This window comes from Xenopus laevis, chromosome 5L (assembly GCF_017654675.1).
Source record: "Xenopus laevis strain J_2021 chromosome 5L, Xenopus_laevis_v10.1, whole genome shotgun sequence".
NCBI lineage: Eukaryota > Metazoa > Chordata > Amphibia > Anura > Pipidae > Xenopus > Xenopus laevis.
In genome coordinates, this window is record NC_054379.1 from 92,594,002 (window position 1) to 92,618,605 (window position 24,604).

The window sequence follows — 24,604 nt, forward strand, 5'->3', positions numbered from 1 at the left end:
GTGTCTTATATTTTTTGTCTTGCAGACAGCTAAACCTGAAGAAAGTTCTTGTTTCAGGGGGCTTTTTGGAACATAAGGCAGCTCCTGAGCATCTTAAAGGACCAGTAACATCAAAAAAAAATGTTTAAAAATTCGTTAGTGCACAACGAAAAATAAACACCAAGACAAATAAATCTTTTAAAAAGCAAAGCCTTTATTAAGAAATAACTTACAGAAAATCCACTTCCTGTCCTCTTCAGAAACGGCGAAAAGGCGACCATCCACACTGCAGCAATCGATTTCTCCTTCCTGGATATTCACTGACAGGCATCTTCCTCCTCCCGGCGTCCAGCAACAGCTGTGTCTCTCCTTCCCCATGGATCGACTTCCCTCCTTTGCTCTCCTCACCAGCAGCTGCGGGGCACAGAGTGGGTAGTGATTTAGTAGGAGTCGGTGTGAGCGGAGGCAGGGACGGAGCTCTAAGAAACAGACAGTCCAGTGTAAAATACTTGTCTGCGTGTGAAATCCTTCCCATCGCTTCATACAATGCGGAGAACGGCAAACAATCCTAGCGTGTGTATTTGATTGTCTGCTTCTTCTAGGATAATTAGTCGCATTGAGGGTCCCCGCAGAGAGAAATACAAAACCGGCTGCCAAAGTCCCCAGACTGAGCTAAGTTGCCTGCTCGTTGCTGTCAGTGAAAGATACGTGGAGCTGCTGGGATGGGAGCAATACCGGCAAAGAACAGTATGTGTAAAGAGCTCCGTCCCCTGCCTCCGCTCACACTGAGAATTAACTCCTAGGAGCCAAGCTTTAACCCGCTTCCCCTTGGCTGTAGCTCCCACTTACCTGCGCTCCTCATTGTGCAGCTCCGAGTCCCTCTGTGACTGAAGCCTTGGTGCAGTTCTGCTTAGTGGGGTCGCCGGCAGCGGCTACAGGAACAGCCCGGGCAGAACGTTCGGCGGGGTCGGCGGCGCTGCAGCTGCTGGTGAGGAGAGCGAAGGAGGGAAGTCGATCCATGGGGAAGGAGAGACACAGCTGTTGCTGGACGCCGGGAGGAGGAAGATGCCTGTCAGTGAATATCCAGGAAGGAGAAATCGATTGCTGCAGTGTGGATGGTCGTCTTTTCGCCGTTTCTGAAGAGGACAGGAAGTGGATTTTCTGTAAGTTATTTCTTAATAAAGGCTTTGCTTTTTAAAAGATTTATTTGTCTTGGTGTTTATTTTTCGTTGTGCACTAACGAATTTTTAAACATTTTTTTTTGATGTTACTGGTCCTTTAAAGAGAATGGCGGCCAGCCTGCAAGTGTTTTTGCTTTGGAACAAGCTGGAAGGGTATGAGATTATTACTTTTTAGTGTGAGTGTTTTTATGATAGTTAAAGGGGCTGTTCGCCTTTTAAATTAACTTTCAGCATGACCTAGACATCAATATGGAGACAATTGCGTGCAACTCTTTTTCTTGCCTATGATGGCTTATTTAAGAAAAACGCGTAAAAATATTTCCATGTGCATGTTTTTTCAGAAAAAAGGTCACACCAGTGACAATTGTATAGTTCCAACACACATATCTATCTATCTATCTATCTATCTATCTATTCCACAAAATAGCCAGCACTCTCGAAAATATATTTCAGCTTGCCTGGGTGCAGTATCCAAAATTACAATATGTAGTCAGCAAGAACGGTCCGCACTCTCAGGTCTTATGTAGAAAGTTAAAAAGTTTAATGGTTACATACGAGACTAATGTTTCGGCCTCCTCCGAGGCCTTTCTCAAAGTGTTTGATTGTTTGTAAAAATGCCATAAATACCCAAACAAGGTGGGAAAGAACACATAGAGACTGATGTGTTAACAACATCACTAAAATGCACATTTGCATATCAATCATTAAACATCTCAATAATATAAATATCTCATATTGAGATGTTTAATGATCGATATGCAAATGTGAGTCGCGTTTTAGTGATCCATTTTCATAGGTTTTTTGCTGGAAGTCACCTGGCAGTTCACTGAAACAGTGCTGGTGGGTTTATGGTCGCCAATTATTTATGTCTGATGTTGCTTTAAATAAGAATAAAATCATGTTTGTAACGCAATATGGGGAAGGATTTACTGGAAAGTGGATGCTGGAAAAGAAAAAGAAAGGTAAATAAAATTAAGAGACAGAGAGGACTGATGGAACACAGACTATGGCTCCCCAATTTTATCAAATAAAAAGGGAGACCTGGGGATTAGGGAAAAATATGAAGCACATAAAGCATTTCTCTGAACTTTTTATAGCCCATGTCCACTTTTTAAAGAATTGGATTTCTAATGGAATATACATTTCTGATGTGATACTACAGGTGTATCCTAAGTTTATAAATAATTATGTTTTTTTAATTTGTGAAATCTTGTTTTGTATCACTAGATGTTAGTGGGAGGCTTTTCCAGAGGCCTGCAATCTCCACTGGCTGGGGTAACCCAAATATACTTAACTGAAATAAAAATGGTGGTTGGTTTGTAGTAAATAATTATCTCCCACCTCCCCCCCCCCCAGCTGCTACCCTGGGCAAATGCCCCTAACTTTTTACTTACCCCTCAGTGCAGATTCATGAATTGGCGTTTACGGCAGCCATCTTTCGGGTCTTCAATATTCTGACAATGAGACTGGCGTAGTGGCGCATGCGCAGTTGGAGCAATTTCCCAGCTTGCGACAACTGCGCATGCGCCGAAAGAAGATCACACTGCATGGTGTGTAAGAATGGGGGCATTGTACGCATATGGTGTAGATGGGGCCTGGAAAAAATGTATTTACTGTGAAGTTACACCCTGTGTGGGTTACGGGGGGGGGGAGGGTTGCGCTTGAGAATTTAAAGGGGTGGTTCACCTTTAAGTTAACTTTTAGTATTTTATGGAGTGGGCAAATCTAAGCAACTTTTTAAATGGTCTTCATTATATAGTTTTTATAGGAAGAGCTGTTTGGACCCATCACCCTTGAACAAGTTCGCTTCCCTGGGACAGAACAAATTGTAAATGAAAAACAGAAGCTCTTTACTAGTCGTCTTCTTGATGTCATGGACAGGGGTCTGATATTAGAAGTCAGTGGGCATGCCATATATGCAATCAGACTGTGCCAGTGTAAAGTCTACTGGAGTGGGCCCTGCTCACCATCTCCGACTACCCCAAACCTTATTGAAAGGCAGAAGAGAGTTAAACTTTTCTGTCTGGAGACTTTCCTTAGTGGTAAGTATTCTGTCTCAATACAAGTGTGAAGACCTGAAAGAGTTTGTGATAAATATTCTGTATTTTTCTTCTTGTTTAGCAAGTCTAGTATAGCCTGTTCTGGATAGAAAAAAGATGATATGGTCAAATTATTAACAATTTAAGTTTCATTTATACTCATATCCAAGTTTGATTTGTTTTTAAGCATTCCTACTAAAAGTAAGTACTTATTACAGCCATAGCCATGTCTTATTTCGTCAATTCCTATAAGGACAGGTTCAATCCCACTGTCCAGCCGTTTCTGCTTTCATACCATTCTTCAGCAGTCTTTTAAGTCTACCTATTTTTATAATGTTTCCTGCCATTCATTTTATCATTAGTTACAAACTGAATTGTAAATTAACTCGGATCTATCTCCCTTCTAATGGAGATCACCAAAAGTCTGTTACTTAGTGTAAAAGGCATTACTTGAATTATTTGCTCTATGGAGTATTGAGATAATTTATAATTTGGGGCACTGGAATGATACCATGTGCTTATAGATATACTTAATTTTCCTGAGTACAAACTGTTTTGTCATGAGTTTGTGTGGGTACTATAGACAGAGGCCCAAACAGCCCCCACCCGCCCACTAAATAGTACAGCAGTCTCTCTGGCATTTGCCAGGTCTCACAGATTGCTAGTCCTGGCCTGATTTAGGTGTATATCAAGACAGTGGCTTCTGCTCTGTGTTTTGTAAAAGTTTATGTAATATGCAGAAGTGCACCACTATTTCTATAAAAAGAGATACATTTTTATTGTACCTTTGGTGCAAGGAAAAAGTAATTGAACCTTAGGATTTATGGTGCAAACTGAGTTAATCTAAGGCAATACACTTCTGGACCCGCTCATTTGACGAGGTCACAATTAGGCCACCAACACACTGGTCCAAATCAGGATAATTTGATCATTTGGGCCCCAGGCCAGTGGCGTCCTAAGGAGACCCTTTAGGAGAAGGTTTCATCAACCATCACCAGTAGGGATTTTCAGTATTCAGCTGAAAATCTGTCTGTAAGACAAGCTTTTTGGAGGCCCCCCTTACACAGGCCAATAAGGTACAGACACTGTCTGGAGAGGCAGAGTCGCAGCATTCATCCCTCTGGAAAAACTTTTCTATGTGGCAGTTGATTATCTGACTTTTGCCAATATACACATCACAAATGACCGCAACAAAATATCACTTGCATTTAGTTTATAGCAACGCTAATTTAGGTGCAAGAAAAGTACTGAATTGTGTTTGTCCCAAATGATTCCTTCCCTTCAAAGTGCTAATTCTATTTTTCTTATACAAGTCTCAATGGGAACCATACAAATAGAAAAATGAATAGCAGATGCATAGCAAGCCCAGTATTCAAGCCCTCCTTGGCATGGGACTTATGTGCAACCAAGCCTAACCAAAATTTAGTCAGAAGCATATATTTTTTACACACAATGTTTTATCTGCTAATTCTGTTTGTGACTGAATTGTTTTATTGATTTATTCTTGTATGTAGAACTTATTTGTCATCAGAGGGGGGCTCCTACAAAGCAGCCACCATGTGAAATCTACTTATGCTTCGGAGAGGAGTGGCCAGATGACAAATCCAGAGAAAGAAAGCTCATTATTGTTCAGGTGTGCTACTCAAAAGTTCATACTGTACATGTACTACGTGTACATTATTAGACAGGGTAATGTAACGGCAACTTATGGAAAGCAGTCCTAAATGGATGCTTAAATATGTGTCCTTTTGAATGCAAAGATGGTGGTAGGGCAATTAATTAGGTATTTTAAATTTACGAATCCATGCATTTTATACAATCTCATGTAAATTTTGCTATTTTGGCAGAGGATAACAGGAGAATTTTTGGGGGCCCAGATGCATAACAGTGACAGTATATCCAGATGTTCAACATAAGTTCAATGAATACGACTTGAGCTGAACATACTTTTAGCATTGCTTTAATTACAAAACATCTATCTAGTTATTTCTTGAGCTAAACTGGGCATATGGGAAATCTGAAGCAACTACATGTCCCAGTGACACACATAATAACTCTTACTTTATTCTAAAAAATTTTTTTTATATTTCTTCACAGATAATACCAGTTGTAGCACGTATGATACTTGAGATGTTTAGTGGGGACAGCACCCGTTCCTTTGACAGTGGAAGCATCCGTCTGCAAATCTCTGTCCCTGACATCAAAGACAACATTGTTGCTCATCTGAAACAACTGTATCGCCTTCTTCAGAACCACCAAGGGCCAGATGCTTGGCCTCTCATGCAGCCCCAAAACATGCACCTGGCTGAGACACTTCAAACCCAGTGAGGACTGGTTCCTTACAAAACTCTTGTCTTTTTAAAGCAGCACAAACTACTGCCCCTGCTGGGGGACCTTTTACTATATTAGAGTGTAGACGAAGGACCCCCCCCCAGTAATATGGAAGCTTTAATGCATTAACATCTTAGGTCCAATCAATTGTATACCCCTTGCACATATCGGACATGCTGTTTTAGAGTCATTGTAGCTTTAAAAGCAGGGAATATTACTGGTTTTACAATTAGGCTTATGACAGGTGTTCCACGGGGGAGCCTGCAGCTGCCCCATTTGTGAATTTACAGGTTAGAATGGGACACGTGGGACAGAAAAGCAAGACACAGCCCTGTTTGAAAAGAGACAAGTGGATTTTATTCATTTTTGTCACTACACATACAGGTTAGCACGGGGTTTTATCTTCTTGTATTTTTCCAGAAGCTGAATAAAATGCTTCAAAATACATTAAGGCTTACTGAAAGCTGTTTTTTCTAAAGCACGGGCAGAAATTGAGCTTTCTGCAAATTTTACCACCATTGTACTTGTACTCTACTTATTTATTATTTTTATTGCATTAAAATTATTTTTTCTCCTCCAGTAACATATTAAAATAATTTCATAGTATAGTATTCAGTGCTGTTAGTGTGAAACCATAGGACTATGTGGCATGAAGGTCAGATGAAGGGGGGAGTACATCTACAAATTGACTTTTTTTTTTTTAGAAACCTTGATTTCTCATCAAGCATTCACCAGTAACTAAATAGCCCATCTAAATTCTAGAATAGAAGGAGAACAAATATCATTTGATTAAAAAAAAGATATAGCTTCATTGCCATCTAAATCACTTCTACAATTTCAATTTGGTGGTTGGAAAATAACGAAAAATATGTTACTGAAATGTACTTTTGTGTACAACATGCTCAAGTTTATGTAAAATTCCCTCAATTTTTTTTTTTTAATAGCAAAATTATACTATTTGGGGAAAATTACATGACTGCAATACTTTTTAAATAAATATTTAATAACCATGCAAAATTAAACAAATAATTCATTGGTGCAAACAATGTATTCATAATCTGCTAATAAATACCCTTTTTTCCAAGAAAATTTTGAAATTTCGTTGTAATTCCATTGCCAAAGGGCATTCTTACAGTCACACTATGCATATGAGGTTTTCATTGTAGAATATGTGGCTGCATGTGGCATCTCTTGCTATTCATTTCCAATTTTACTTCTAGTATACTGCTTATGTGCAACTCTAGTGAGCCTGACTGAAGTACAAGGGATCTCTGGGAAAACAGGGTAAGATGGCAGCATTGTGCTTATGTAGAAAAAATCATAGGCCAGTCAAATTTATTCATGAGCAAATCACAGCAGAAAAATTGAAAATGTAATTTGTGTGCCTAACAAATTGATACCCACTAGGCTTTTATGTCCTTTAGGACATGTGCACTTGTGCTGTTTTGTCACTCACAGATACAAATCAATAAAGGAATTCTTTAGAAATGTATCCAAGTACACTATAACTATAATGAACAGTGCATGATAAGGACTGATATAATGACAAATGATAGTCCTCATTGTGCTGTGTGTAACTGCTAAAGCATTTTTGGCAAATTACATAATGTATCTCCACACAGTCACCCATAACTGTCTACACTATTTTGGATTTTTCTGACATTACTTTTCTGGTGAATTACCCTGAGTCATTGATTTTTTTGAATAAAGAAAACATTGCCTGCCTGTATTAATATATACATAATGTTAATTACTGTATCATCACTGTAACAAGGGGGAGCAGATTCTGTGGCCTCAATTCTGGCCTGGTAAGTACCCACTCTGCTCCCTCTGTGCTGTAATTGCATATTTATTAAACAAATGTTTTTGATCCCCACCATATATAAACCTATACTTTTTTCGTGTTACTTCACCTTTAAATTAACGTTTAGTATGATGTAGAGAGTGATATTCTGAGACAATTGTTTTTACATGGCGTCAGTGACCCCATCTGAAAGTGTCAAAAGAAGAAGGCAAATAATTCAAAAGCCATAAAAAAGAAAATAAATTAAGGCCAATTGAAAAGTTGCAATTGATTTTCATTTGTGTTTTTTGAGATATTTAGCTTTTTATTCAGGAACTCCCCAGATTGAAGTCCAGCAATCTGGTTGCTAGGGTCCAAATTATTCTAGAAACCATGCATTGATCTGAATGAGAGACTGGAATATGATTAGGAGAGGGTCTTAATATAAAGATGAGTAATAAAAAAGTAGTAATAACTATAAATGTGTAGCCTTACAGAGCATTTGTTTTTAGATGGAGTCAGTGACCCCCATTTGGAAAGAGTCAGTGGCAGAACTACCGGGGGGGCAGAGGGTGCAAGTGGGCCAGGGCCCGCACCCCCTCAGGGCTCCCCGGCAGCTCACTCACGCTGACAAATGCGGCCGTACGGAGGGGGCGGGGCCCGGCTGCGCGTCACGCACCAGGGCCCGCCCCCTCTAGTGACGCTACTGGAGTCAGAAGAATAAGGCAAATCATTTAAAAACTATACAAAAGAAAAAATTAAAACCAATTGAAAAGTTGCTTAGAATTAACCATTCTATAACACACTAAAAGTTAATTTGAAGGTGAACCACCCCTTTTTCAGTTCACCAGAAATAAAGACTTTTTTCAATTACTTTGCAGAAAATGTAAAGTTTTGTAATACCTTTCATTGGCTAACTGAATAAAAATTGCAAGCTTTCAGAGCACACAGGCGCCTTCATCAGGCAAATTCAAAAAAGGAGGATATGGGTTGGGGGTAATTAAAGGGTGTCTGTCACCCAAAAATGTTTCCCTCACAGCAGATGCAGCCTAATAGAGCCTGCACACCAGTTAAAGGAGAAGTAAACCCCTTATTAAAAAACTCCTACACTACATAAACCTCCCCTCCCTCCTCGCCCCCCAGCCTAGCTGCTACCCCAGGCAAATGCCCCTAACTTTTTACTGACCGCTCGGTGCAGATTCACGACATCGGAGTTCACGGGCGCCATCTTCTTCTTCAGGTCTTCAGATAGGCTGGGGGAGGGGAGGAGGGAGAGGGGGTCTATGTAGGGTAGGGTTTTTTTAATAAGGGGTTTACTTCTCCTTCAAGGGAAACTGTGATTTTTTTTAAAAAAAATAATGCCCCCTGTCTGTACTAGGCAAGCCATGCTGGGGCTGCTATCGATAGTTATGGCGGCTTCATTATGCCAAACAATATCCATGTACTATAGATATTTGTTGGTTTGCAGACAGGGCATATTTAAAACTGAAACAAGCAAAAGGGAACCCATACTGTGTATGGCCCTATGTACAGTATATATCTATCACCAGGGATACCATGAGGGGTTGGCCCCTTACACACCTATAATGGCTCTTGCAAGATGCAGACATAGCATTGGTGTTGCAGCTACGGGTCAGCCACCATGCCTTCCCATAAAAACCCAGAAGTTAGAGCTGAATTAATTTAATAGCAGCGATATAACAATAGGACAACTTTCTATTGATAACTTTCTCCACCAATCCGAAGCACCAATAGCGCCAATAGAAGCGGAGGTGACATAAACATCAAGCCCGCCGCTTGTGCGTGAGATATTAGGTATAAACTGCATCTCGACTGGCCATAGTAGTACGGTGTCCATCATAGGACAACTTCCGGCATTGTGCTACATGAGCCCTCCCTGTCAAAACTCCTGCATCCCTAGTGTTTCAACTCCCACTTCAACAATGTGCTTTCCACTAATTTAGCCCTCATCTTCTGAGAGATGTAGTTCAGAACACCCATATGTATATAATGTCTATAGTTAATGCAATTGTCTGAATGCATTTCTGAGGTGACCTTCCAACAGATGAAACTTGGTCAAAGATGAGACTGTAATGTTATATAAAGCACTGCTGCCTGGAGAATGTGGAGTGAGGTTGGGGCTGCAATTGTGTCTGTCATGAATCCATAGGGGTTACAGTATGTCAAAGTGCTTAGGGGTCTGTTTAAGACTTGTGTGTTTCACCAGCAGGCTTACCCCCTTATTGACATATCAGTGGATATACTTTACAATTTGACACATACAGTATAAAGCGTATAATGCAATGTCGCCCTGTTTTTGTATTTTCACAGATTTTCGTTCGATGTGTATATTTGATGTATGATGTATAAATGTATTTATAAAGTGCCACAAGGATACTAAGTGCTCTATAATCTTACAGTGTACACAGGGAGCATTAAAATAAATAAATAAGTATAAATGTGGTAAGAGACACCGTAGAGCTTAAAAGAGGGTGGATAATATACAGGCATAAATTTGTGGGTATTAACCCTTAAGTACCAGAACTGGACTAGACTACATAATGTTCTAGTACCTCCAATGTCAGCATTTTAGTATCTTTTTAAAGAGACTGAGCAAGTGTTTCTTACAAAGGAACTTGGGTCTTCTGCTGCTACTGAATAATTTATTTTGAAATGGGGTTATTGTGTAACTTAATTAGGGATCTGGTGGAAAAACCTAAATCAAGCCAAGACAATTATGTAACGTTTTTTTGTGTGTGTGTGCAAGGCCTTATGCAAAGGTAAAACATTAAGACATGGAAGCATAGACCAGCACAACAGCCTGCTTTGTTTTCAGACACGCCACGCCCTACCAACAAAAACAGCACTAATAGGATGGGAGAGGGGGGGGCACCTACATTTTTTTCCCCTGCCGGCTCAGTTTTTTTGCTCGTTCACCACTTTTTTTTGTATAGGGGGGAACACTATTATATAAGATATATTATATGGTAAATAATGTACCCACTTATGTAAAATATAAGGAGAGTTCCGTGACCATATAAAGGCATACAGGGCATAGAACTTCAAGGTGACTTCTAATATCCGCATATTTTATAACAGGGGTTCATTGCTTAATATAATACACAAGTTTCACGTGACAGAAATAACATAATTAAGCACTGATTAAAACTGAGATCAATAAGCATAATTTGTAAAGATATTATTTACAATATAGTCATGGCTCTAGTGTAATCTAATATTATTATTTTTCATTTAGCTAAATAAGAAAAGCAACTTTCTGAAATACTAGTCTTTACAGTCTTAAATGTGGCCAACAGAGCCTACAAGGTTTCCAAAACTGTTATTGTTCTTTTTGTGCAGACCAATAGATGGAGCTGCAGACAGATGTTGCTGTGTGTCTGAGCTCAAGGGCCACTTCCTTCATGTGAGACAGGTACAAACTTGCGGTGTGACGGTGAAATCATTGTTCGCCTGGAAATAAGGAAAAACATGCAGACTGCTAGTCTCATTTTGTGGTAAACACTATGGGGCCCATTTACTTTGTTCGAGTGAAGGAATAGAGGAAAAATAGTTTGAATTTCGAATGTTTTTTTTGGCTACTTCGACCATCGAATGGGCTACTTCGACTACGACCTTCGACTAAAAATCGTTCGACTATTCGATAGTCGAAGTACTGTCTCTTTAAAATAATCTTCAACCCCCTAGTTCGCCACCTAAAACCTACTGAGGCCAATATTAGCCTATGGGGAGGGTCCCCATAGGCTTCCTAACAATTTTCTGATCGAAGGAATATACTTCGATCGATGGATTAAAATCCTTCGAATCGTTCGATCCGAAGGATTTAATCGTTCGATCGAACGATTATTCCTTCTATTATTCCTTGAAATCATCCAAACACTTGTCTGCAAAAGGTCAAATTGAAAGCAGTGACTGCAGATGGACTAGTTATTTTCCATGCTCATCACTGGCTTTTTTGTTCTGTTTTAAAGTAAACACATAAAATGAGGGACATAGCTTAAATATTTATTTTCTTGTGATTTTCCTTGCATCCCATCATGCATTTGGGATCAACCCTGTCAAATGATCGAGGTGCAATAGTGCAACACATCATTGGGGGTATATCAGTTTAACTTATAATGTGTTTCTAGAATAAAGATCTTCATTCTCAGAACCTGCCATGATTACTCAACCACATTGTTTTTCACTTTGAGAGTTGTGAGTTAGCAATGTCAATATATGTTAGTTTTAAGGGAACCAAATTCAGGAAAGAACATATCTGAGAAAAAGAAGGTGTTGTGATGTGTGCTCTGCTTAATACTGATTAGAGAAATATCCGATGATTTCAAACTTAATTTTCTTAGCAGAGCAACATTAAAGCCACTTTCTTTTATCATTAGTTTGTTCCTGATTGTAGACAGTTGGCCAAAATGACCAGGTGGTGTCTCTGTTGATTCAAAATTGATTATTTTAGAAATTCATCTGCGTATTGATCTGAGACAGACCGTTAATACCCTTATTATTTCCTGTTGAGCTGTGCATAGTACAGTGCATTGGAGAATCTATTCTGATAAGGTACATTGTTTAAAATTATGTATTTTTAGGGTTGTGGCACTATTTTTGGAATTCACCGCAAGACCTTGTGCAATCTCTTTTTGGGAAGTTTCACTTGGAAGTTTTCCACTCCAGAAATTCATTTATCCCAAAATTTAGGTTAATGCCAGGTGGTCAAGTGTTCAAATAGGTACAATGTTGTTGTGCTTCATTCTTTTGAAGTCTCCAAATCACAAGTGTGTGTTCCATTGAATTATGATTTGGTCAGGCTGCATTATGGGACTTTGATCCTACTTGGCAAAAATGTCAAAGTCTGAGCCTTAAAACCAGAACTTTTTATTGTGCTTTGACCAGGGGCAGTGATTCTTTATCTGATGAATGGTTTTTCTCCTCTTTCCACTTATACTTTATGAGAAGCACTAGGAAAATCAATAATTTTACTGACCAAAAAATATTTTAATACATTATACATTAAAGGGGGGTTCTTGTACTATACATTTTAAATACGACTACAAATTCTTCTAATGAACATCAATTAGAGAAAGGTGTTGGATTCTGACAATATTTTAGCTGAAAATCATATGAATCCCCTTTATCCTTTATACATATTAAATCATTTAAGACCAAAAGTAAAGCGTATTGGCCCTTTCTATGCTTTACCCCTGTTACTCTATATTCCATGTATTGGTGCTGCATGCAGGTAGTATAGTGTGTAAATCATAATGGGCCAGTCTGTCCAGTCTCTATAGTATTATGGTAGGAGGCAGTAAATCGTTGTTTGGAGTTATTGTCATGGAAAATCAACCAAAGTGTTATGGCTGAGGCTGCAATTCAGTAGGGACAACTGGATAAGTTATTAGCACCTTCTGCGTATATAGTTCAGGTATGGGACCTGTTATCCAGAATGCTCAGGGTTTTCCTGATAATGGATCTTTCCATAAATTGGATCGTCATTTCCATAAATTGGATCGTCTACTTGAAAATCATGTAAACATAAAATAAACCCAATAGGCTGGGTTTGCTTCCAATAATATATAATAATTATACCTTAGTTTGGATCAAGTACAAGGTACTGTTTTATTATTACAGAGAAAAAGGAAGTCATTTTTAAAAATTTAGATATACAAGACATCCTTTCTATAACTCGGAGCTTTGTGCATAATGGGTTTCTGGATTACGGATCCCATACCTATACAAATAAACATGCTGGTTAAATGCAGTTCAGCAATATGTCTCTTGCTATAGTACCATCTCTGAACAGTGTTCCAAGATCAAGATATAAAGAAGAAATATTTTAGAATTAAGTTACACATATTGAAAACATAGTATGTACTGGCTGCTGATACATTTGCCTGTTTGTATTTGCAATAAAATAGAGAATGCCTTTTTAGGTTCTTCCTTACTGTTCTCAGTAGAATCCCATGTTGTTGATTTAGTGAAGAATGCCTGATATTCCGCACAGCAGAAAGAACATTTTTATAATAGATGAAAGCCATTCATAGTGATAGGAAATGTGCTGTAATAAAAAGCATTTTGTCATATGAAAGCCTTCACACACAATCTCTGTTAATGCTGATTGCTGTTCTGTAATTGATTTCTAGACATGCCTCCACTGCTGAAGGAAATCCTGAAGATTAAGAAGAACTACACTTTTTACTTCCAGTCCTGTGGAGAGCTCATAATCAGAGAACAGTGAGACATTCTAATGTACTATTCATATAATATAAAATTCAAGATTCCTGCTAAAATTGAGCTTACTGTGATACAAAATGGTACATGCCTTCAACTGTCTGATGCTCCTCAGTGTGTGAAGGCTCCAGCTTTACAGCAGAGTTCAAAATGTCATTGTGTCAAATTTTGATTTATGTCGAACCAACCAATGAATGTAGCCCTTTTCTCAGAGCAGAAATACAAAAGGGAGTAAGTAATCTTATAGCATAGCAGCACAAGTAGGATCCAATGACTTGTATGAGTACAGTCTATATGGGTTGGCTGGAAGGGTAGATAGATTTAGATAAAAATCAACATGGAGTGAGTCAGAGATATGCTCTGGAATGCAACCTACTTTAGATTGGAAATTGTTGGAGGTTAGGAATAATGGAAGTTATAATTCAGTAACAGGGACAAGACTCGATGGGCAATGCAAAAGAAATATATTCAGTTATCACAAGCTGAAAAGTTATTCATGTAATCAATCAGCTGTTGCAAACAGTACCTATCAACTCCTGGAATTTTGTTTTCAACTACATGACAATGAGTTTGGGATTAATTCAGCTATTGCCGAGTTGGCTGGATTTCCATTATGGAGCACACATGTTTTTTCACAAGACAACACACTATTAAAGGAAAACTATACCACCCAAACAATGTAGGTCTCTATTAAAAGATACTATGTAAAACAGCTCATGTGTAAAACCCTGCTTCATGTAAATGAACCATTATCATAATAATATACTTTTTTAGTAGTATGTGCCATTGGGTAATCATAAATAGAAAATTGCCATTTTAAAAAACTAAGGGCCGCCCCCTGAGATCGTACGATTCACTGTGCACACATACAAACCACATGTAAGGTCACATGAGCCAATTAACAGAGTTCTGCCTTTTGCTTCCTCACTTCTTCCTGTTACAGTTAGTGTTGTAGTATTTCTGGTCAGGTGATCTCTGAGGCAGCACAGATAGAGTCACGAAATGGTGGTTCAAGGCAAGAGATGTAAAAGGGCAATATTTATGTAAATATATATTCCAGTTTGGTAAGATTCTTTAATATGTCATTCAATTTGATATAAACTATCTGTTTCTTAAGTATTCATTTTGGGGGTATAGTTTTCCTTTAAAAAGGGTATTTCATCTGTATTTATGTGAAGCACAAAGTCAGAAATGAAGTTGCATTTTGGTATTGATAGGAGTCCACGTAGTACGGGAATTGTAACTATTTTAGAAATGCAGAACCATTGAAGAATTCGATAGTGTGCAGTTTAATATGGGAATGCCATGCAAACCTTGGGCTGTAAGTAGATGCTGGCAGTAGTAGTTAATTGCTAGTAATGGTTATGGTTAACAGGTGTAGGTATGTGTTGAGCCTGGTGAGTGGGGAAAATGAATTACTCAACGAGCAGGAACACAGCAAGTATATTTTCTCTTTTGGTGTCAGTTCTGCTGCTTGATCTGATAGTTTAACATAATCCAGTTTGTAAAACTTCCTCAGATATGTTGATTTATGGCCGGTGTGGGAGTAATTGAATCATCACTTCATTGCCATTTCAGAAGGAATGTGGTGTTGTTTGTGACACTGGAGGTTTGTTACTGTACAGTACTGACAGGTGTTGTGCCTGGCTGATATATGGGAGGAGAAGAGTGAACAAGAAGTGTTTATTAATAATAACCGTGGCATGCCTTCCCGCTAAACAGAGAGCCTTCTGTGTAATGCATTAATCAATACCACCTCTTGCTAAACTACAATACTCAGCATCTACCAACAGCAGGATCTGATGGTGCTGACATGCATAGTTCAGTGTCAGCTGGAGAGTGGCAAGCTTCTGAACCGGGATTTGATCGTTTATGATGTGAAAGAAATATCAGTCGAACAGTACTAAATATATAGATTTCTGTAGGTTTCCTTCAAAAATTTGCCTGAGGCAACCCAACCAGCCACCTTGCCCCCCCCATGTGCACATGTGTGAATAAGCTGGTGTGCACATGAACAAGTGGGTGTGCCCATTAGTTGCTGATAAGATTGGGAAATCTGAATTGCGGGTGGTGTAGGGACAAGGGCTGCATTTGAGGTATGTGCCTAGTACCCCTCAAGGTGTGTGCCTCTTCTGCCTACCCTTAGTTTCGCTCTGCTTACAGTTATTCTGCTCTCTGTAGTAGAAGGGGAACAGATTCTTTGGAAAGCAGATCAAAATTTTAAAAAAAAAGTGTTTGGAAGGTGAAGAAGCCCATAGACTAGATTTGGCTAAAAGATATCAAGCCTGCCACCACGTCAAGGTAGGCTCACTGAGCAGGTCCCTAACTACTCTAACCATCTTATTATTTTCCTATTATACTATCTGCTGTGCTAACCTGACTTCTAGTAACATATGGTCCAGGGGAAGGCAAAAAACCCAATGGAAACAACTCAATAGTTTGTTTCTGTCAGGGAAAAAAATCCTCCCTATTATTCCTGGAACAAATTCTGCTCAATTTATATATCCTATGTATTCCACTAACATTTTAATTTAAATCTATAAAACAGTTAGTCCTACTTTAAACTCTATCATATTATGTTTATTTGATCATATTATCTTATGGCTTCTTCTAACATCTTTATTATTTTCTTAAGAATTATATGTTATTTTACACCCTTCTGCATATTCTTATATTTGACAGTTTATCTATTCTGTTTTGTCCTAATAGGCAATTTTATTATATTCTTTTTATTTTATCATACTATACTTTCTTATTATATAGTCTAGCATTTTCTCCTCTTCTCTTGTATTTTAATTTCTAACATCTAAGCCTTTAGCCTATCCTATCATGTGTTACCATATTTTATATTATGTTTGTTATACCTTATGTGATCTTCCAACATCTTATTTTATTTTGTGAACTATCCTATTTAATCTTCTAATATCTTATCATATTCAGTATTATAGTATCATTTTCTGCTGTTAGATCTTTATTTTAATTAATCTATTTCCTGCTAGCTAATAATATATTTGCTACTGTTATACTTGATATTATATATATATATATATATATATATATATATACTGTATATATATATATTTATTTATGTATTGATATTTATTTATGATATATTTATATTATTTCTTATTAGTTATATATTTGATATTATTTATATTTCCAGCCTATGTTAGTTTTACCTTATTATCCTCTTGTAACTATCCTCTGAATTTACATTTCTACTATTACCCTAAGTCTAGTTTGATTTGATACTATCTGTTTTATAAGAGCCCTTTAGTTATATCATTTAGCCAAAACTTATATAACCAAAGGATCCCAGCTCTTTTAATCAATTTAAAATACTTACCACCATTTAAAAATACTTACACATTTACACATTTATATGAGGGTTAGAGAGGGTAGCTTAGTAAGTCCATACAGAGATACAACTGATGGTAGGCCAGACCCAATGTTTTCACCTGGAGATGGAAGTATAGGTGATGAAGTAGCTTTGATGGAAATGCAAGATGGACTTGATGGTAGTTCCAGAGATGGATTTGATGGTGGGACTGATGACTTGTGGAGTTGGCTGCTGATCTTTATGTAGCAACGATGCATCAGGTGAAGCTGATGGTAGAGCTGCAAATGGATCTGTGAATTCATACAGCAGACTGGTGTGCTTTTGAACAAATTAAGATGTTTTCCAGTTGGATGGGAACTGAACTTCGAGTTGATGTATCCTCTCCCACAGTTGTAGTGAGTGGGCTTATGCCTGCCAGCTGGGACTCAGATATGTGAAGTCCTGAAGACTGTAGCTGTGAGTTGAGGCGGTGTCAATGTTGAGGACCTCTAAGGCACTTGCTGGAATGCTCACGTCAGGATTTGGTTGCTTGAAAGAAATATAAAGCTGTTACTTTTCTTTTTACATATTTGACTTCAGTTGATAAGTGTATATCTATCTATCTATCTATCTATCTATCTATCTATCTATCTATCTATCTATCTATCTATCTGTGTGTTTGTAAAATTAAGGTGATGTTTGTGCAATATTTGTGTTTCTTAAAGGAACATTAACACCAAAAAATTGTGTTTTAAAGCAATGAAAATATAATGTATTGCTTTACTGCACTGGTACAACGGGTGTGTTTACTTCAGATACTCAACTATAGTTTCTATAAATATGCTGCCTTTTAGCCATAGGGGCAGCCATTCAAAACTGAAAAAGGTTATAAGGCACAGGTCAAACAGCAGATAACAGATAAGCTATGTAGTATACAATCAGATTCTTCAGTAACTATCTGCTATCTACTGTGTATCATGTGCTTGAATGGCTGCCCCCATAGCTACACAGCAGCTTGTTTATGTAAACTATAGTTGTGTCTTTTTAATAAATACACCAGTTTTATCAACACAGCCCCATATTGCCATTCCATTAATACACTTTAATATTTTGGAGTTACTGTTCCTTTAAAATGTTTTAATGTGAAGAACAAGTAAACGCTGTGGAAACACCATGCCAGCATCTTACTTTTATTTCCCTTGAATCTCTAGCACAAGCTTAGGCTTGCATATGTGCAGTATTCTAACATTAGAAAAGAATATCTTGGAAGCTGTGCTATATGTACATTGTGTAAGTGTGTGAGTTTTTGAACAACTTTCTTGGATTTCAGCCTTTTTTTACTCAAAATGTTGTATTCTAAAATGAAAATGTTAAACAAATGACATGTCTAAAGAATGCATGTAATATTGCACTAAAACTCTCTGCTGCCATAACATCAGGAGACCTATTTATCAAGCTGGAAATACAGGCAATAAATCTCATAATTATAAGTTGTGTATTTGTACTTACAACTGATTTTATGATATGATTTTGTGAATGTTGAAATCATCAACTGAAAAGATCTATCCACAGTATTTATTAATATGTGGGTTTTTCTATCATTTATTATAACCTATTTAAATGAAAGGGAGACAAATGCATCAGAAAGAAATTCTGGAGTACACAGTTTTTTACAGAGAATTATCCAAATGCCCACTTTATATTACTCCTTGCTTTGCAGTCAGTTAAAATTAATATGCAGCTTTGTAAATACTCCTGGAATTTAGATGCATTATGTAGTGATATGTGATATTATAAGGCATTTTTGCATAGCTTGGCCCCTAACTGTACACTGAGGTTGCAGTCTTTATAACATAAAATGTACATGAAGGAGTTAACTCCTAGAGCTATTCCTGTTATACAGGCACATTAATACAGAAATATTGCTGGGTTAAGTGAAGACTCTTGGATATTTAGTGTGCTGAACTGTTAGATAAACTAAAGAGTGTAGCTTGTAATCCATGGTTTCACAATATTTCAGTCATATACTTACAGGTTCTGGCTGGAAAGGTGGTTCGACATTTTGTCTTTCTACTTTGATCCAGTTGATGGATTTGAAAAAGGGGTGTATCCTTATATCCCCCTTGAACCCAAGCCGCTGGTATGGCTTCTTCTTTAGGAGCTAAGGGAACAAAAACAGTGACTTACTGCTACTAATAGAAACCAAAACTACAGTCCATATAAATGCCATATATATATCCTAATCAGATGCACTGGCACCCACCTTTTCCAGAAGATCTTGCAGTTCTGTACTGAGCTGTTCTGAATAGCTGGGCTGGCAATTGAGGATAAAATGGATGCATTTCTCTGCTTTACGGCCTTCATAAAAAGGTGATCTTCCAGTGGCCATTTTGCTCAAGACAATCCCAAAAGCCCACCAGTCTACTGCTGAATTGTAGATGTGACACTGGACCATCTGAAATACAAAGAACAGATTATTCCCCATCAAATACAGAAATTCCAGTTTACAAACATTTGTTTGTGTTTATGCCTTGATGAAATTTTGGCGTTTAAGGGTTCTGTGATCAATCTGTGGTCCAAGCTCCCAAGAAAAACAGAAACTCAGTTCTCAGTGTGCAGAAAAGGTAGAACTATATAGGTGCTACAACTAGCTAAGAGTCTTTGTTTTTACAAGTGATTCAAGGGTTAATAATGATGCTGGGATTCAAAGAGATACTTTTAAATACATAACAGCTGAAGAAATTATTATTTATTATTATTATTTGAAGAAGAATAAATGTTTGACCTCCAATATGTCAGGTTAAGATGCAGATTATTGACCACTGAAAAACATTATATGGAATGTGCCTCCATTGCTTTCCATACTGTAAAATTTTGTGCATTACATATATCAGTAATAAGTCTCTCACCTCTGGGGCCATGTTGTGCAATGTCCCAATTGATCCTGAGATGGTTTTGTTGCCAAATACGTTCTCAGCAGCCAATCCAAAGTCAGCAATCTTGATGTGTCCCTTGTTGCTGAACAGAATGTTTTCCGGTTTGAAGTCTCTGTAAAGTAAAGTACAGGTGTCACTGCATAATTCTGTTTGTATGGCAGAACATGTGCGGTTTCAATTCTACATAGAATAAAAATCTAATGGCCATTTGTGGAAACAAAATGTACAAAGGTTATGCGTGAGGGCAAACGGATGACAGCTCCCTCCTATGGCAGGATGCAAAGTGCAAAAAATATTGTAGATTGCACCAGATTTTTTGCACTTTGCATCCTGCAATGGATTTGTAATACAAGGCCCCCAATAATATCAACTATTAAACATATTACAGAGAGATCATATAGAAAACTGTTCTTACCGATGGATGATTCCTTCAGAGTGCAGAAATTGCAGGCCGCACACCATCTCAGCTGCGTAGTACCTTTGAAAAAAATTAGCAAAAAATGCACATAGTGGATATATATTCTTTACCTTACACCTTTAAAGGACAAGGAAAGGCTTAATTACTGGGGTGCCAATTTTATAAGCATCCTCCAGTGATTATAATCATGAATTATGATCATAATAAAAAACACATCAGCCATAGGACAATGTAAGTGAGTGTCATGTTGCCATCTTGCTTTCTGTCCCTGGGATCCCTGCTGCTGCCCTGTGCTGTTTGCATGTGCATTAGTGAAAAAAGTTTGGCTTTTAGCATCTAAGTTTAGTTTTAACTCTGGAATGTGCTTCTGCCAAGGCATCCACAAGGATTACCTGGACTGGTGACAAGGTGGTGTGTGTGTCAGGGACTGGTACAGTGTTTGTGTTGCTGCTACACTCTGGCAAAATGTTGTTGCCATACTGTGTTTACTACACATTTAATGTATGGCTGCTACATGAAGAAAAGCACCTCCCCAGGCTGTATGTCACTTACAGTACGGAGTCCATGTCCAGATAGCCTCTGTTGTTGAGAAGATCTTGTAGGCTTCCTCCACTTGCATATTCCATCACAATGAAGGCATGCAGCTGGATAGAATTAGAAAAAGAAAGCACATGTTACATAGGTACCACTGCACAACAATATTAAAAGAAAACTAAATTCAATTAGTGACCATACATCCCCTCCCCAGGCCCCTCTCCTGAACTGCTGCAACCACATTCCAAGTGCAGCCCTTCACCCCTATACTCCTTAGGCATAGCTGAGTACCATGGTGACTGCAACGTTCTTCTGCTTCAATTCTGCACCCTGGTGCTGATCACCAACTATGAGCATTTGCCCTGGAACCAGGACCAGATCAACCTCCAACCCTGCTGTGTAGCTCAGCCATAATAGGGCAGGTACAACAGAATCAGACAAATTATCTTTGGAACCACAAGTCGGACCTACTCCTGTGTGAGGAGTGATGCATTATGCAAATATAGTTCTTGGGGTTTCCCAGATAAGGAATCTTTTCGTAATTTGGATCAACATTCTTTATCTCTACTAAATAATAACTTGAACATTAAAAAGAAAAACGAATAGGATTGTTTTGCCACCACTATGGATTCATGTTACGTAGTTTCCATCAAGCACAAGGTACTGTTGTATTATTACAGCAAAAAAGGAAATTATTTTTTAATTTTTCAATTATTTGATTTAAATGCATTATTTGGAGATGGCGTTCCTGCAATATTGCGCTTTCTGGATAACCGTTTTTTTGGATAAGAGATCCAATACCTCATTTGTAATGATCGGTAGATACACTGCCAAGGTGAACTATAGAATATTTTCTAGTCAGCAAACACTTTTAGTTCTTTTTCATGTATTCGAATAAAAACAGTCATTTAAGACAACTGCGGCAGTAACTATGTCTCCTCTCAATCTGAACTCAGGTATAAATTTGCTGGGCCCTGTGAGACTCGCATAGGGATATTCCCCTCTAAAGCAAATTGTATGTTCTCTTGGCAAGAGGCCACTACATCAACACACCTCACTGCAATATGACACTTAATTGTACCTGTGTTTGGAATGCTGCATGAATGTTGCACAGGAAAGGACATTTCCAAGCCAGCTTCATCACCTTCACTTCGGTCTCATATCTTTCTTTAAGCTTGATGTTCTCTTTCTTAAGGATCTTAAGTGCCACTGGTTTCTTTCTGTCGGGCAATGATGCTAACATAACCTAAAAAAAGAGAAGGGATAAATTATAGAAAACCATCACAATGTGCAAATAATTTAAAGTATTTGATTCTCACATTCGGATTTTATACAATAAAATATTTAATATCATAAAAATGATATACAGAATATTTAATTCAATAAGCAACAGAGATCCTCTGCCAACTGCTTTGCTCCACATAAATAATAAATAAGGCCTGCCATCCTGAGTTCCTATCAATAGGCATTTCTGTCTGACTTCTGATTTAGATCCAGGGCTGCCATAAAGGGGGTAAAATTAATTCCACAATCACAGGCCACTTTATAGGTAGGGGATACCCAAGAATGGATAAAGGGCAAAGGACCAGTTTCACTAAACTGGAAGCAACTTAGATGCATTTCTAAAAAAAACACACAGGCACACCCACATAGAAGGGTTCCAGTCAGGCTAAAAACGTAGGCCCCTTTGGGGTTCTAAAGACTTATGGGGCAAAGTAAGTTCTAGTGACAACCCTGTATGGCCTTTACACCAGTATTTGTAGAAAAAAATAGATGATCAAACCCTGGGCCTTTGTTTTTGACTGTTAACTATAGGTACTTTATTTAATGGCAGATAAGTAAAACATGCATGTATTGCTCACATTGCCAAATGATCCATTGCCCAGCTCCTGATGGAAATTGTAGCTGGAAATGTCCAGTGGATCACATCTTTCTTCGTCCATGTGTGGTCTCTTCCAGGAACTTTCTCCTTCTGTTAGAAAAGAAATTCTGTTAATAATTTATATTATAAATATGTAATACGTATCTTATGGCCATAATCAGAACCGGAAGTAGGGGTTCCGCACATTTGGACTTTCCGCTTGTGCGTCTGTGGGCGTTATGCCCGGCCAGGCAGCCTAGGGCCCCTTCCCGGGTTGGCCCGGCGCTGGCCATAATACTGAGGATCTATTAATAAGAAACTGAAAACAAAATTTAAGGAAATATACACAAATGCCTCTTTTTCCTCACCAAGGAACAGGTGGATGTGGTATATAAAAGGTCTGGTCATAATTTAAAATTATACAACATAGTGATAACTGAAAGGAGAAGAAATGTCATATTCCACTTGGGGGTGCCAAATGTTAGGAATCCCCAAGTGATTGTATTTACTTACCTGACACCCTGGGCCAGTGCTCCTATCAGCAGAAACCTGCAACGGCCCGGGATTCTTCCAGCAAGCACCATGGAACGATCCTCTTCCGGCTTCTTCTTTCTTCTCGCAGGTGCGCATGCACAGTAGAAAAAAGCCAGCTATTTTGTTCTACTGCGCATGCATCTGCACCAGGAGATTTAAAGAGTGAAGAAGTAGGAAGATGATCGCTCCATGGTGCTCACTAGAAGAACCTTGGGCCAGTGCAGTTTTCTGCTGATAGGAGCACAGGCCTGGGGTGTCAGGTAAGTCAATACAATCACTTGGGGGTGCCTAACATTTGGCTCACGAGCATGCTCATTTATTCTCAGCTCAGATTAGTTAACACAGCCTCCAGTCTAACAGCCAATGAAGAGATAGCATTGCTGGTTCCCATAGAAACTCTAGCTGGCTGATCATATTTTATTCTCCTAACCCACCTCTCCTGAGCTCAATTTAACCATTACAGTGCTCAACCCCAGCAGAATCTGTATAATTATTATCACTTACTTATAAAGCACCAACATATGCGGCACCACCATACTATTGGCTCAGGTGAACCCAAACAGCATAACAAAAGCAATGGCAAAGGATAGAACAAGCATAAAGGGAGACATTAGGTCAGAACATCTTGCCCATATGAGCTTACAATCTAGGGGTTATACTACAAATGATAGGAGAGGCACGGGTTTGCTTCAAGGGGAACTATCGTGAAAATGAAAATTTAATACAAGCTTCAGCATACTGAAATTAGAAACTTTCTAAATACAATCAATTAAAAATTCTGTACCATTTCTTTAATAATCAAGTTAATCTTCACTATCCCTCTCTCAGCATCTGTTTCTCTTTAGTCTTTCTTCATGCAGGAGTTGGTTGTCAGATATTCAGTTAGATCCAACGTATCTTATGGGGGGGGGTCCTTTTTGCCTAGAAAATGTATTAGAGCTCACTCTATTAAATCACTAGAAATCCTGTATCTCTACATGCAGAATTTGTGCAAAAGGCAGTTATTTTTTTAGTGTTTGTACTGGAATCAGTTATTTGAGTGAGCTCTAATACATTTGCTAGGAAAGGAAGCCCCCCCCTATAAGATATATTGGATCTAACTGTCAATGAATATCTGAACCGAACTGCTGTATGAAGACAGAATAAATAGAAACAGATGCTGAGAGAGGGATAGTGAATATAAACTTAATTATTTCAGAAACAATTCAGCATTTAATTGATTCTTATTCCAGTATGATAAAGCTTATATTACATTTTAATTTCCCCCATCAGTGTTGTACATACATAGGATTATACTAGACACTATGGTAACCATTAGAAGGACTGAAATGGGCATCACAGCTCCTTAGGGAACAACACAGTAGTGAGAATAAATGAGGGATTCATAGGAAGGATCAGGATTTGTTGGCTAGAGTGATGAATAGGTATTGATAGATATATAGTCAGACA

General features: G+C 38.2%; 2 protein-coding genes across 2 annotated transcripts in view; one reads left to right on the top strand and one right to left on the bottom strand.

Moving 5' to 3' along the window:
- Positions 1–24,604, top strand: part of LOC108705643 — a 182,613-nt gene that overhangs the window by 80,410 nt on the left and 77,599 nt on the right. The window lies entirely within an intron of this gene.
- On the bottom strand, positions 16,681–22,638 carry LOC121393729 (protein kinase C delta type-like). Its single transcript, XM_041563086.1, has 5 exons — positions 20,224–22,638; positions 19,782–19,920; positions 19,136–19,327; positions 18,905–19,033; positions 16,681–17,421 (listed from the first exon to the last, which is right to left on the bottom strand). The coding sequence occupies exons 1-5, from the start codon at positions 20,268–20,270 to the stop codon at positions 17,299–17,301; spliced, it is 630 nt and encodes a 209-aa protein (XP_041419020.1). The 5' UTR covers positions 20,271–22,638; the 3' UTR covers positions 16,681–17,298.

Bases quoted from the DNA above. Each gene is read 5' to 3' on its own strand.
- LOC121393729 (XM_041563086.1), bottom strand. From the start codon at position 20,270: ATGGTGTGCGGCCTGCAATTTCTGCACTCTGAAGGAATCATCCATCG. The intron at 19,328-19,781 runs GTGAGAGACTTA...TTTGTATTTCAG, and splicing joins TGCACAACATGGCCCCAGAG to ATGGTCCAGTGTCACATCTA. The intron at 19,034-19,135 runs GTGGGTGCCAGT...TTGTTCCCTTAG, and splicing joins TGCAAGATCTTCTGGAAAAG to CTCCTAAAGAAGAAGCCATA.